The sequence below is a fragment of the Festucalex cinctus genome, chromosome 5 (assembly GCF_051991245.1).
Source record: "Festucalex cinctus isolate MCC-2025b chromosome 5, RoL_Fcin_1.0, whole genome shotgun sequence".
NCBI classification, from domain to species: Eukaryota; Metazoa; Chordata; class Actinopteri; order Syngnathiformes; family Syngnathidae; genus Festucalex; species Festucalex cinctus.
The window spans coordinates 26174482-26187659 of NC_135415.1; the positions used below are offsets into that span (position 1 = coordinate 26174482).

Sequence of the window (13178 nt, forward strand, 5' to 3'; positions counted from 1 at the left end):
TCAGAGCCAGGATTTGAACAGCTGACCCTTTGATCATGGTTCTTCTTGCCCCAGCAGCACATTTTATTTATTTACTTTTTAAATATGTTTTTAATACTGGGGGGGGGGGGCAGAACAGTTAAAAGTTTTCAAACCTTGCTTGTTTGCTCAAGTTATCTGGGGCATTTTCCATGACAGCAAGAATAAATTAGATAGGTATTTATACACCTTGGGTTATTTTAGCGCCGGGCAAAATACAAAAGCACAAGGTTTCAGGTGTAGTGTAAAGGAAACCTAAAAAAAAAAAAAAAATGGCCAGGTTGTCACCTCGCGCTTTATAATAATAATAATAATAATAATAATAATAATAATAATTATTATTATTATTATTATTATTATTATAATTATTATTGTTTGGCAATACAGTACGGTGAATGAGTGGTCAGCACATCTGTCTCACAATAAAAGGTCGCAAGTTCAAATCTGTGCTTCAGCCTTCTGATGTGCACTGTGCAGTTTGCATTTTCTCTCCTCTAAATTTCCAAAACGTCCATAGTAGGGTAATTTAAGAAATTGTCTGTATGCATGAATGTAAGTGGGACAAGTTTGTGTGTCTGTGTGCTCTATGATTCTATGGTGACCAGTTCAGGGTTGTACCCCACCTCTCTCCAAAGTCAGCTGTGTTTGGCTCCAGCACACCCGTGACCTTATAGCGTTATAAGCGTTACAGTGGATGGATGGATGGATGGATGGATGGATGTATTTTTTTCCCCCACACACAGCTGTACCACATACAATCACACACCAGACACATTGGCAAAGACGTGGACAAGTGGTTAAGAATTAGGGCTGAGTGATGTGGCCCAAAATTCATATCACGTGTCAATTGCATCCCTTCATGGTAAAGGTGTATATCATGATATAAAATTAAGGTTAAAAAAAATTATATATATTTTAAAGTAATGACAAATCATTAATTATTCATTTCTGGATAGTTTTAAGTATACAGTCCGTCAGAGAAATTAAATTGATAAAATAAATAATGATGAACCAAATAATTAGGATAACATTTATTATTCAAAGCTCGGGATTGTTCGAACTCCATATTGCAAAATAGCAAGCAAAAAAATAATACAGCTGATATTTTAAATGAAAACACCATACAACAGGCTTTCAGTATAGTTTTCCATAACTCAGTTTCATTAATATGTATGTCCATGGAGTAATTACACTTTACCGATTCTGTTTTCAACCGTAGTAAATAAAGCAAGTCAATCAGATGTCAAACGTCAACATTAACACCCAGAAGTTGAATACAGATAACATTGCTGATAGATTGGATTGGATATGCAGATGCTATTTTTTATGTTTCTTTTAGTTTCCTGTATCCAGTATTGCCGCAGAAGCAATTAAAAATTCTCCAATATGCGACAAATAAAAAAAAAGTTCTTCTATTCAAAATATTGATTGTATTACTATCATATATTCCTCTTCTCAGCTGACGTGTGCGGTGTCAGTCCGACTTCATTTCCAGTGGCTGTGTATCGTCCCTTACGCTGATTTTAACTCCAGTTGCTTATTTAAGTTGCTGATTAAAGTTGCTTACTGTCCGGCGCAACGCAGTTCCAGCCAAGACCTATGTGACAAGTGGACTGATTCATTTATTGTGCTGATTTGCAATTGCATTTCGATAGCTTAGCCTCTCTACTATGGTCGTCCATACGCTACCTGTATCCTACAAATTCTTTGCTCATTTTTCCTGTCATCATCCTGCTTCCCACTCTGTGCTTACTTTCTATTTTGGTCTTATAGACGCTTGTCACCGTATTTCTTGTGCTCCCTCCTCCCCCTCCTTCATGTCACATGGCTGAAAACATGCAGGAGCGGGGGGAAAAAAAATCCAAAAGCACATGGCAGACCTGCTGATAGTGCAGTTGCACTCAGCTGACGCTCAATGAGGCGCAGTCGGACAGTTTCATCACACAAGTATGTCTACAGTGTTGTATATCCGAGGACTATGGACTGAAAAGGAAGGGGAAACTCAGAGCCATGTAATTCAGTTGCACAGGCTGGGTGGTGACAGTAAGCTTTTGGTTCAAACAGAGTTCAGTGCTCTGCTTTTCACCAGACAATCAGATTTACTGGCAACATATGTAAAAACACACAAGGAATTCGTCTTCACAGTCACAACCCGTCCAAGAAACATAAAAAAAAAAAATAACATTGGCTAACAAAGGGGAAGCCTGCTGGTTCATTAAATTAGCGCCCCGGGTTTATTAGATGAAAAACAAGAAAACACAAGGAAGGAGCTAATGACCTAATTTATGGAATACAATTGTAGTGATAAAATGACAGTAATTAGTAAGAGATGAATTATAAGGGCTGTAACGATAAGAACAATATTGTGATATTGTGATATTCAAACTGCCACAATATTGTCGTCGTCATGTTCACAATATTTAAAAGGAACACATATGTTAAAAAAAAGGTCGGGTTGATTTCCATTTGTGCAGTCCTAGCATCTTGTAGTGGCTAGTTTATTAGTGCAATTTAATTTTCATTAGGGATGTTTTGGCCTTCTATGTTTAAAATCTATGCTAATTGTCAGTGTGTGCTTGCATTAGCAAGTAAGTGCCTCAATATTGTTATTAGAGATTGTAGGTGGTTTATATGCATTGCTGTTTTGTACAAAAGCGCAATATTGTGCTTTTTTTAGTATGAGCTCTTTTTTTTGTGTTACTATATTGTGACCGTTTTTAAATATCGCCAACCCCCCCACAAATTCTACAATATCATGATAATTATCGTATCGTGGCCTTCATATCGTGATAATATCGTATCGTGATATTTGGATATCGTTACATCCCTGTGAATTATTATTGAATCTGTCGTTTAGCGCTAACCACTAGCCAATCAGAATCATCTGTGTTCTTGTTCAACATGTGAAACTGTCTGGCAGTATTCTTGACAAGAAAAACCATAAAGTCCAGTGCGCTACATGTTGATTGACTTTGAACGTCGCATTTCTTTTGTCCTCCCTGAACTGCACTGTGAGCATGTTGACATCACCCTCTTCCGAGTGTAGCATATGGATTTTTTATAAGAAGTGCTCTGAGTCATGCAGATAGATTAGGGATGATTGCATTTTCTTCCTCGTGTCCGACCTCCTTCTTCCCCTCGATTCATCCGAGCAGGGAGGGGAGCCTTCACAGGAAATGCCGCCACTGCACGTGCAGCCTCATATTTAATTACTTGAGTGTCATAGTGAGAAGGCATATAGGCTACAGCACCAACACAGGTATTCCATTTGACTGAAGCCCCGGGAGATTAATGTTTGTGTGCTTGTAGACGGCCTGCTTTACAATGTACGTGTAACCTATTTATTTTTATATGTGCTGCGCAATGCAACTGTGGATGAAACGAATCTAGCTATTGGATTATTAGATCCGTGTAGTCAGACTAATCACACACTTTTGTACAGATATGTGTGGCCCAACATTTACAGCGTGTGTCCCTGACTGTCAGTACTGTATGTAGGTCAAGTGGACAATTTGGATGCAAAATATATACAGTTAAATAAAACAAAGGCAGACCATCATTATACATGCAGACTTTCTCCGACTCACACATCGAGCAGCTTTGCATCTAATGCAGGTCAAGAGTCAAGCTTTGTTCTTTAGAAGTTTGGCTTATGTGAAAAGCTTTACTCCGTGAACAGATTATGGTACTAAGTTAAGTTTATGCACGTAGTTCACTGTGGCTTCACTAAAATAGTTACCTGAGCCTGTTTAGGCGCTAGACAATGCGAAATGGAGTAGTGCACAACTCGAAGCATCCTAATTACAATGCAGATTACAAAGCTATTATAGCCATAAAGTGAATTTACCCATAAGGGCGATGAACCGTGCATAGTTGTGTGGCTGTGTGGTATACTGCATTATCAGCCATCCTCGTCTGTCTCTCAAGCTAAATGTATATGTGTGAGTGTGTCAGTAACCTATTCATTACCTTATAGGGGATACAGAAAACCCCAAATCTTTCCCCCATATTGTTCTTATGTGGGAAAAGAGTCAAAATCAGTATTTAAAAAAAGTAGCCATGTAACTCATTGACTCCCAGCCATTTTCACAGAAGCAGTCCCGGCTGTTTTACTGGATTTTCATTGGCTTCCTCAATCCATTCTTTCAGGACACTATAAGTTCCAGCAAAAACAGGTGTTTTAAAGCCTCTGAGGTGATGATCATTTCTGGCTGGAGAGGTTGAAATGTCATCCCAGATCACCCTGTAACTGCCGGTCAGGGGTTGTGAATAAGAGGCCTGTTTCTTTTGAAAAAAATTTGGAAACCTACAGTTGGGCATATGTGCAGTTGATTTTACTGCTTTACTTATTGTGTCTCCACAGGGCAGCCAGAGCATTTGGAGAATACTTATCCAGTACAAATCCAGAGAGCCGCAACAGAGCAGGTAGGTGCACCATTAGATCATGTTGTTTCACCTGATAAGAAGTAACTGAGTTTGTTTTCCCACTTTGGACTCGTTCTATAACATGTGGTCATTCATGCAACTTCAAATGAATGGAATGTTAAGAATAAGAACTACTTGCTTGCAGATAATTGGTAAGTATGTGGGCATAATTTGTTAATCAATCCATCAGTGTTTTGTTTAGAACCAATTTTATCTCAATCAAAATTACTTTTGATGTGACTAATATGAGCAACTTTCACTTTGTAAAGGCTGCTTATATTTCAGTGATCTATTACTTCTCTACTGTGGTATGTGGGCGAAACTCGAGCCACCGTTCAATTCATTCATTTATCAGGTGTAGGACAAAGATCCTTTGAACATTCAACAACTGAACTTTCAGATTATAGGTCTTCGGCCATTATGTTTAAGTTGATAGCTTTAATGACATTTACTGACTTTCCTATTCTCTATTTGATTTTGTCTTTAGATCATCTATTATTGTCTGACGCCTTCCCTGGACATAGCTGCGAGTCTCCAGACATCAGTCACTTGCACAATAACAATCTGCCACCACAGAGCCACTCTTTGCCCATCGCTAAATCAAGCAAGGCTGTGCAATCCAATCATAGCGCCCAGATACAAACCCAACCACAGGCGAACCCACTCAAAGCTCAGGCACCTTCGAAACGTAGACTCTCTTCTGAGCGGAGCCTCTCCACAGAGAACCCACCAAGTGCCAGAGACTCAGAGGGGAGTGTGACAGTGAAGCCAGCTAGAGTGTACACAATCACAAAAGAGGTAGGGATGACGTTGGGCCAAGGTAGTGAGGAAAGTCTGGAATTGGAGGTGATTAAGGGCTGCAAGGATGACTCACTTACCCAAGCGCAATACTCCAGCTCGTCTTGCACCGACCAGCGATCATCTGCACGTGGTAGCCATTACCGTAGCAGCCATCACCGCAGTAACCACCAGAATCGAGGAGGCCCTTTGTCATCATCTCAGTCACTGCAGAGCTCTGAGAGTGCCAGTAACATCCGAGACTGGGGCATGAGGAAAGGGAGTTGGAGAGAAGACAGCACAACAGACTGTGTTGCCTTCATTCGTGCTCCGTGCCAAAAACAGCGCTCCTTGGACCTAGATACCTCACCACGGAACGGGAGGAAGCACCTTCAGAAACTGGAGAGGAAGTACAGTGAGGACAGAACATCTACTGATGACAGGGGTAATGCATGTTAGAAGTAATGATGGCTCAAATAATTATAGATAGTTATCCATCCTTCCATTCTTTTTTAGACGGAACTGCTTATTCTGTTCGGCATCACAAGGAAGCTGGTACCTATCCAAGCTGACTTAGGGCCAGAAATGCAGAAGCAGTCTGGAAAAATTAGTCGAACCTGTTACTGAAATGCTTGTTGAAATTTAAGTAGCAGTAAGTTCTTGCAATGTCACTTCACTTCATTGAGATTTTGAAGGCATTTTTTTCCCCCCCATCCACATCATTACAAACCAGTCCGGAATTTGACTGACCATTGCAATACTACAGCTTCGTTATTTTCCTTTTCCACCGTTCTGTGGTTCATTTGGTGTATTTGGGATTATAGGCTATTGCATGACGAGATTTTGACTTGATTTAAGATTATAAGACTTAGTCTAGTTTCAGGGAAAACTGTTGAAAATTGAACCAAATAATCAAGTGTATTTAATTAGCAGCCCATGTAAAGAACAATGAAGTGGTGTCGTTATTCACAGGCCGCTTCTGCATTTTGGCTTAGTTGGTGCTTAACTCATTTGCTCCCAATGGAACGGTTGCAGAAACGGTAGTTATTACACAAACGGCCAGCAGGTGGCAGCAGAGCAAAGGCGATCAACCAGGGCCATGTAGAAAAAAAGCTCAATTACTTACAATTTTAAATAGATTTGTGAAGACTGATGAAACTTAGCTCTCTTATAATGCTAATTGCTGCAAAACGGAAACAGATAGAAACATCCTTTTTTTCCTGATGAAAGAAGAGACTTTAATCTTTCTTTTGATAGGTTCCATGCTATTATAGCAATAGAACACAATATTCTGTGGGCCTTGCAAAATCAGTCAAAATCCAGTAAAACAGCCGGGAGCGAACGGGATTGCTTCTGTGAAAATGGCTGGGAGTGAATGAGTTAATAATAAATCATGGCAGATATAGCATGTTATACTCTTATTTGAGGTTGCATTTATCTATATTTAAGATTCATGTTTCAGTCGGGCAGCACTGTGTCCTAGTATTTACTAGCTCTGCCTTACAGTTCTGAGGTTCAGGGTTTGAATCTCAGTCCAAGATGTGTCATGCCTCTCTCACAAAGTCAGCTGAGAAAAAAAGTTTTAACAGTATATTATGACATAGATATCTTGCTTTGTTTGTGTCCTTAGCAAAGGTACTGGAATTTTTTGAATGTCAGATTGTTTACCTTAAACTAATGCGGAAAACTCCAGAATTAGGAAGCTCATGCACATCAATAAAACTAATTTGTGATTGATGTACATTCTCATTTTTGTGATTACAGAAGACAATTCTAATAGCTGGTTTCCCAAAGAGAATATGTTCAGCTTCCAGACAGCAACTACCACCTTGCAAGCGTAAGTACGCCATAGAATCTACATTTCTTCTCCTAGAAGTTGTATAATTCGCTATCAAGTTCTGTTCAAGTCTGTCAATAAAATAAAAAAAAATAAAAAAAAAACAGTTTCCAGATCATAATTCACTCTACACCCTGTAATGCTAGATAGACACACTCTTTTTCAATTGCTGCGTAGCTATTTCAGGCAACAAACATAAACGCATCACTTTTGTTTTTACTCTCATTTTTCATGAATGTCTAAAACTGTGTTAGTGAACACTTCTCCTTTGTCAAGATGATCCATTCATGGGTTTGGCAGAACAAGATGCCGAGTAAACAGAATGATTATTGCACAGGTGTGCCTTAGGCTGCCCACAAAAAAATACCACTATTAAATGTGCAGTTTTAATGTCCTGATTTTCTTTAATTTTTGTTATTGACAATCTGATCACAAACCATTTGTTTAAATTTGTGCTTTAATATCCTATATGAAAGATCATGTATGTACTGCAAAGACACTCCTGTTCATCACTAGTCACTGAGCAAAAATATTCGAGTAAGGGATCATGTGACCTTGAGCAAAAATATTCGAGTGGGGGATCATGTGACCTGCCCTCTGAGCTGCCATGTGATGCAATTCAAACGATGTCTTGTAGAGTATTTTGGCTGGCCATGCTGCTAACTTGTCTTTTATCTTGTGTTCTCACACTTCTTCCTCTGTGGCGGCTTTCCAAATCGTGACTGTAGAATATCGTGAGTAATTTCTTCACCCACCCACACTCTTCATATTTTGCTTCCTGCTTGTTTCTCTTCTAGTCAAGTAACACATCTTGAACTATTATTTTTCCACTGTTTTTCGCATGTACCCCTGTGATATTACCGTCCTCATTAATCACATCATTTACCAGACTTGAGTATTTACCAACTTGGTTATTAGAGAACAAAGATGCACGATGGCACAATAAAGCAGCAAACTAAACAAAAATTCTAATGCTGGGTGCTTAAAAATTACAGACCAAGAAATGACACAATGGTCCTATTAGATGACCTATATACTCAGTCCTGGTATAAAAATAATATGATGCATGAAATGTGATGGTCAGAGCATATCTTTGTTTATTTGAAGAAACATGAGCACCTTCAGTAAATCATCACTGCATCCGATGGATATTAGAATATGTAGAATATACCGTATTACAGTGGCGAGCGGTGACTTTTTCGAGTGGGCATGATGAAGTTTTGGGGTATTTCATTCATTTCAATATTAAATATTATTTATTTATTATTTTATAGCGCTGTGTAGGTATCAAATTAAAACGGATTCAGGACTGACGCAGGTTGATACGCACACACTGTAATGTAACCAGCTCCGTGGTGAGTGAAATGACAAAATCACAATTTGCCAATTCATTGGAATTTACAGTATTCGGAACTGACTCGTGCCCATGATGTGGGCTCAACTCGGGAAAAGGAAAAAATATGACATCGCAGAAGAGCCGCAAGAGGTTTCAACCAACAATAAAGTTTGCTCACCTGTGGACAGCCAACTAGCCACTGATGTTTCTCGTATGTCCTTTCTTGAAAGTGAGGGATGAAATTCTTCCCCATTTTCGTGATGATTACTTCAGTAGGACGACCACTTGAAAATATATTCTCGCTGGAGCATTCGGGCATAAAATCTGGCATTTGCTGGACCTCTATCTATCTGCTCGCCAATTATGCGCATGCGCGTTGTTGTCAGAGACGATGCTTGATGCCATCTTTTTTGCCATTCAAAAGGCTCACGTTTTAGAAACCTCTCGGGCTAACACAACTTTATTTCTCATTGTGCGTGCGCGAAAGCTGTCAGCCTTCCGGTTTACAAAGACGAGCTTCCTCTCGCGATGGTTCATGTGTGCAAAATATCCGCTGTTGGCTTTCCACCTGTTCGCAAGGAAAACAAGACAATTACACAGGAATTTAAGACCAAAGCAGTAGAACTAAGGTATTGTAAAACTATAATTATTTCAATGATTTTATTGAAGGGCTTGGGCATGCACCGCATTAATAGCTTATTATGACCGCTCATCACTGCTGTATTGTCAAATAGGTTTGCATTTTTTAAAGGAGGCTGTTTAGTACACAAATTCACAGAACAGCCTAACCTTAACATGACTAATCTGGTGACAGGCTGGGTCCTGGGCCATGATAATATTCACAGTACAAACATCCATTTCTTGTCTTTCACTAGTGCAATGGTGGCTACTGTCAGTCAAAACCTGACTGAGGGGTATGACTTGATATTTGACACACATTATGCCACTTGAGTCTCATTATGTCTGACATCATGTCAGAGCCATTACGGTGCCCGTTAGGATAGAATGACAATGCTCATTGTCAAATGGTTGGCTTCAATTAAGTTTTGTCCAAGTCATCAATCCACAATAGTAGTAACAGGTAAAAAAAAGCAGTTTATGGGTTAATAACATTGCTAAGGCTGCGACATTGTGTCTCTCTGCTATCTTGTTGTGTTGTAGTGTGTGTGTGAGTGCGCGTTTCCGTGCTGTAGTATTCTGCAATGCATTGTGCCAGTCCTTGAATAACCCTGAACACTTCATTCACCTCTACTGAACCTAGAACGACACGTTTTAGTACCCTTAAACCCATTTTGTATATGCAGTTTAGTTAGTTAAACTAGAGACAAAAGCTACAGTCTGGTCGATGTTTTGACATTTTAGGCAGTTATATTTCTCTCTTAAATGGGGCGGTGTACCTCAGTGGTAGAGTGGTCGTTTCCCGGAGGTTGTGGGTTTGATCCCATGTCATTTTGACCACGTCAAAGCAGGATACTGAACCCCCAGTTTCTCCTGATGCTGCGTCATCGGTAGGTGAATGAGTAGTCGAATGTCAAGCGTCTTGAGAGTCTTGTAAGGTGGAAAAGTGCTATACAAAAGAAGTAAAAAGGAAAAGAAAAAGAGCGACGGTATTAATTTATTCAAGGTCTGCTCACATCATAACCCCTTGGTTTAGATTGAGCTCAGAAAAACTCACTGATACGGGTCAGGTCCCGTTGAAAGAGAATTTGCTTAACACTTTGACATTCTGGCAGGGCTTTCCGGGGCATTGCCGAGAAAAAGAGACGGAAAAGAGAGCAGGATGCAGCCACCGTGATGGAGAGGTACCATGTCGTGGCTTTCCTGTCCTGTCCTGTGTAAAGCTAAACAGTCGGCTCAACAGCAACCGTATCGCACAGCAAGAAAATTCAATATTCATTTCCCCTTTCGCGAAAGGAATATATTGTTAATCGTTCCATTCTACCTTAATGTATAACACTTGTCACATCAAGTTTGAAGAGAATTGTTTTTCAGTATTTAGTTTTTTTCCCCCTCATATTTAATCAGAAATCACAAGTATCTTACTTTTCTTTTTTTAACATATTGATTTAATTGACCAGGAAGATCTTACATAGCCCAGCATTAAAACAGTAACGAAGTGATCATATTTGTGTTGCAACTAAATGTTAAAATTAATGTCGGTGATTCAGTTCATGATATAGATTGTTCTGCCATTGGTAGTATAGTGGTTCAACATAACCACAATTTAGTGCCAGAGGGAAGGAAGAATACGGATTTGTGCTGATTCAAATGATTGTGCGGACAAAGTACAGAATTTCAGCTCTACTCAAGTGTGGTATTTAGCAATCAAAGCCATTGTTTTTACCTCCAATTTTTGGGGCTTAGAAATATTTGGATAAGTGAGTTTGAGGTATAACAGTAATTTTGAATACTTCAATGAAAACCCCAAAAATGTCTCGATTTCACTTTTTTTTTTTCCCCTTGTCCTTCAGTTTATGCTTGTTTGCGGAACTTGCTATTTTTTTGCCGCTGGTATTGTCTTTGGCAAATGAAAATATTGGAGCTTTTGTGCGTGCGTGTCGGTGTGCACATGTGAGTGCCTGATCAGACTTCGAAATGACTTGTTGTTGTTTTTTAACAGAGATGTGCCTCTCATTCATCTTTACAAATTATATTTGTGAAAATGCAACACTTTTGATTTTGCAAAGGTCACAGTAGCTACTTTGCACACACACTGGCATGAATTTGACTCCAGACGACTCGGCGTGCGTGTGGGTGTGAAGTGATTTTAAAAGCTGTTGTCACTCAGTAAAAAAAAAGTGTTTGCTGACTGATAGATCTTCCTCTTCTCTGAGTCATGCCTCTATTTTAGGCTCTGCATTCACTGACATGGAATGCCTTGAACTATACAGACTATAATGTCTGTCTAAGAATCAAAAATGTATCAAATTTAAAACGCAATGCCATCAGGACGGCATTATCAGGGTGGATTTGGTTTCGGAAAGTACTTTGGGTGATTCCGTTTTTATGATCATCTACTACGAACTGCAGTGCTGACAAACTCATATTCAACTATCCATCAGTTTTTTGTGTGCAAGCATGCAAACGGGTTGATTCCACACGCAGTGGAATGCATGTCATCACCTTGTGAATCGCAAGGATGTCAATAAACGTAACTTGTGTGCCGTTGATCTTTTAATTTTCTCCATCGTTTGCAGCTTTGAAAATCATTGGTACTGTGACTGATATGTCGTTATTGTCAGATTTTCCCACTCAGTCTGAAATGTTTTTCCAATTAGGCGTTTACGCTCATGTGATAAGAATGCACATCTTCTGAAATGAACACAGTAGGGATGCACGATAATATCGGTGGCCGATAATTATCGGCAATTATCAACCAATTTGACGTCAAACAGATAAACCAGATAATAGGGAAAATCTGCCGATAATTATCGGCAATTTGATTTAATACAGATAAACCAGATAATAAAGAAATCCAGCAATAATTATAGACATGCCATGTTGGTCCATCTGTTGTGGTTGTGGCTCATATCAATAAAATTCAGCTTCATGGTGCTTTACATGCATTGAAACATTGTGCAAAGTTTATACAATGTTTCAATGTAGTTGTTAAGACTTGTAGTAGGACTCCAAAGCATATTTATATTCAAGTTAATTCTGCAAACAACTATCGGCTTACTTATCGGTTATCGACATCGGCACCTCTTAATTATTGGTTTATCGGTATCGGTTGAAAATATCATTATCGTGCATCCGTAGTACACAGAATTAAAATGCAAATGCAAATTTACTGAACAGTATTTCAGTAATTGTGAAATTTCAAACATGAGAAATGGCAGAATCAGACATGACTGACAAATTTGATCGTGTTTGACTTTAACTTACACAGGAAGTCATGAGGACTAATGAAGTACATTCAGGCCGTACATTGTTCCATTTGTAAACCTCTTAAGGCAGAAACCTCTGGTCCATTTCTTGCGTCAAGTATTTTCTTATTTGGTTCAAGTGTTGCCGTTGATGGGGGGAAAAAATGAAATCATAGACATGATTGCAAACAGGTGCTTGACTGTGAGGGTTTCTTTTGATGGGATCTTATTGACTGTGTAAATAGTTTTCTTCTTGTGAATATATTTTGGCAAGGTTAGTGAAACTGCCTGACATTCTCTTGTTTCAGTATAGGCCTATGTTGAGTATGCCCCATAATTAGTCCCAAACAATTGGCTCTACTTTAGCCATATGAACATAAATGTTGAGACTTACTACTTTATCTATTCATATAGGACTAGTCCACACCACAATCTGAATTCTTCACCATGCTGAGAATAAGTGTATTGTCTCAATATTGCATTGTACAGTATGTACGCACCCCTTTGTAGGCCCAACATCAGCTGCAGCATAACAAGTGATCATTGCCTGTGTTCATCTGTGTTTTCAAAAGATTTTACAGGTTGTTTTTTTGCTGTGATGATGCTGCCTGTTTCCTGACAGCTGTCATATTTTTCTGTTCCCAAACATGATAGAAACTTCCGCAAACACCTTAGGATGGTGGGAAGCCGAAGGGTGAAGGTCCAGAGTAAGTAAATGTGTTTCTATGCATGTGAAGGTGCTGCTCTCAGTTCGTATTTGTCTATTAGTGCTTGATGATATTTTCATGTATTCTAATTGCGCTTACGCAGTGGAACAAACACTATTTGTGGGTTATTCCTGTGTGATTCATGAACAATAAATAAACGACAAAGCGGCTTCTCGACCCTGCTCATGGGACCTTAGATTGGAAAAAATATG

The 13178-nt window shown here is 39.2% G+C and overlaps 1 protein-coding gene across 2 annotated transcripts in view; it reads left to right on the top strand.

Moving 5' to 3' along the window:
* nsmfb (NMDA receptor synaptonuclear signaling and neuronal migration factor b) overlaps positions 1-13178 on the top strand; it is a 30445-nt gene that overhangs the window by 1517 nt on the left and 15750 nt on the right. The window contains exons 2-6 of one of the 2 annotated variants that reach the window (XM_077520714.1): positions 4382-4443; positions 4931-5665; positions 6985-7057; positions 10127-10195; positions 12914-12966. In XM_077520714.1, the coding sequence (XP_077376840.1) occupies positions 4382-4443; positions 4931-5665; positions 6985-7057; positions 10127-10195; positions 12914-12966 (992 nt within the window). The remainder of the gene's footprint in view (positions 1-4381; positions 4444-4930; positions 5666-6984; positions 7058-10126; positions 10196-12913; positions 12967-13178) is intronic. The other variant, XM_077520715.1, reaches the window with a different exon arrangement.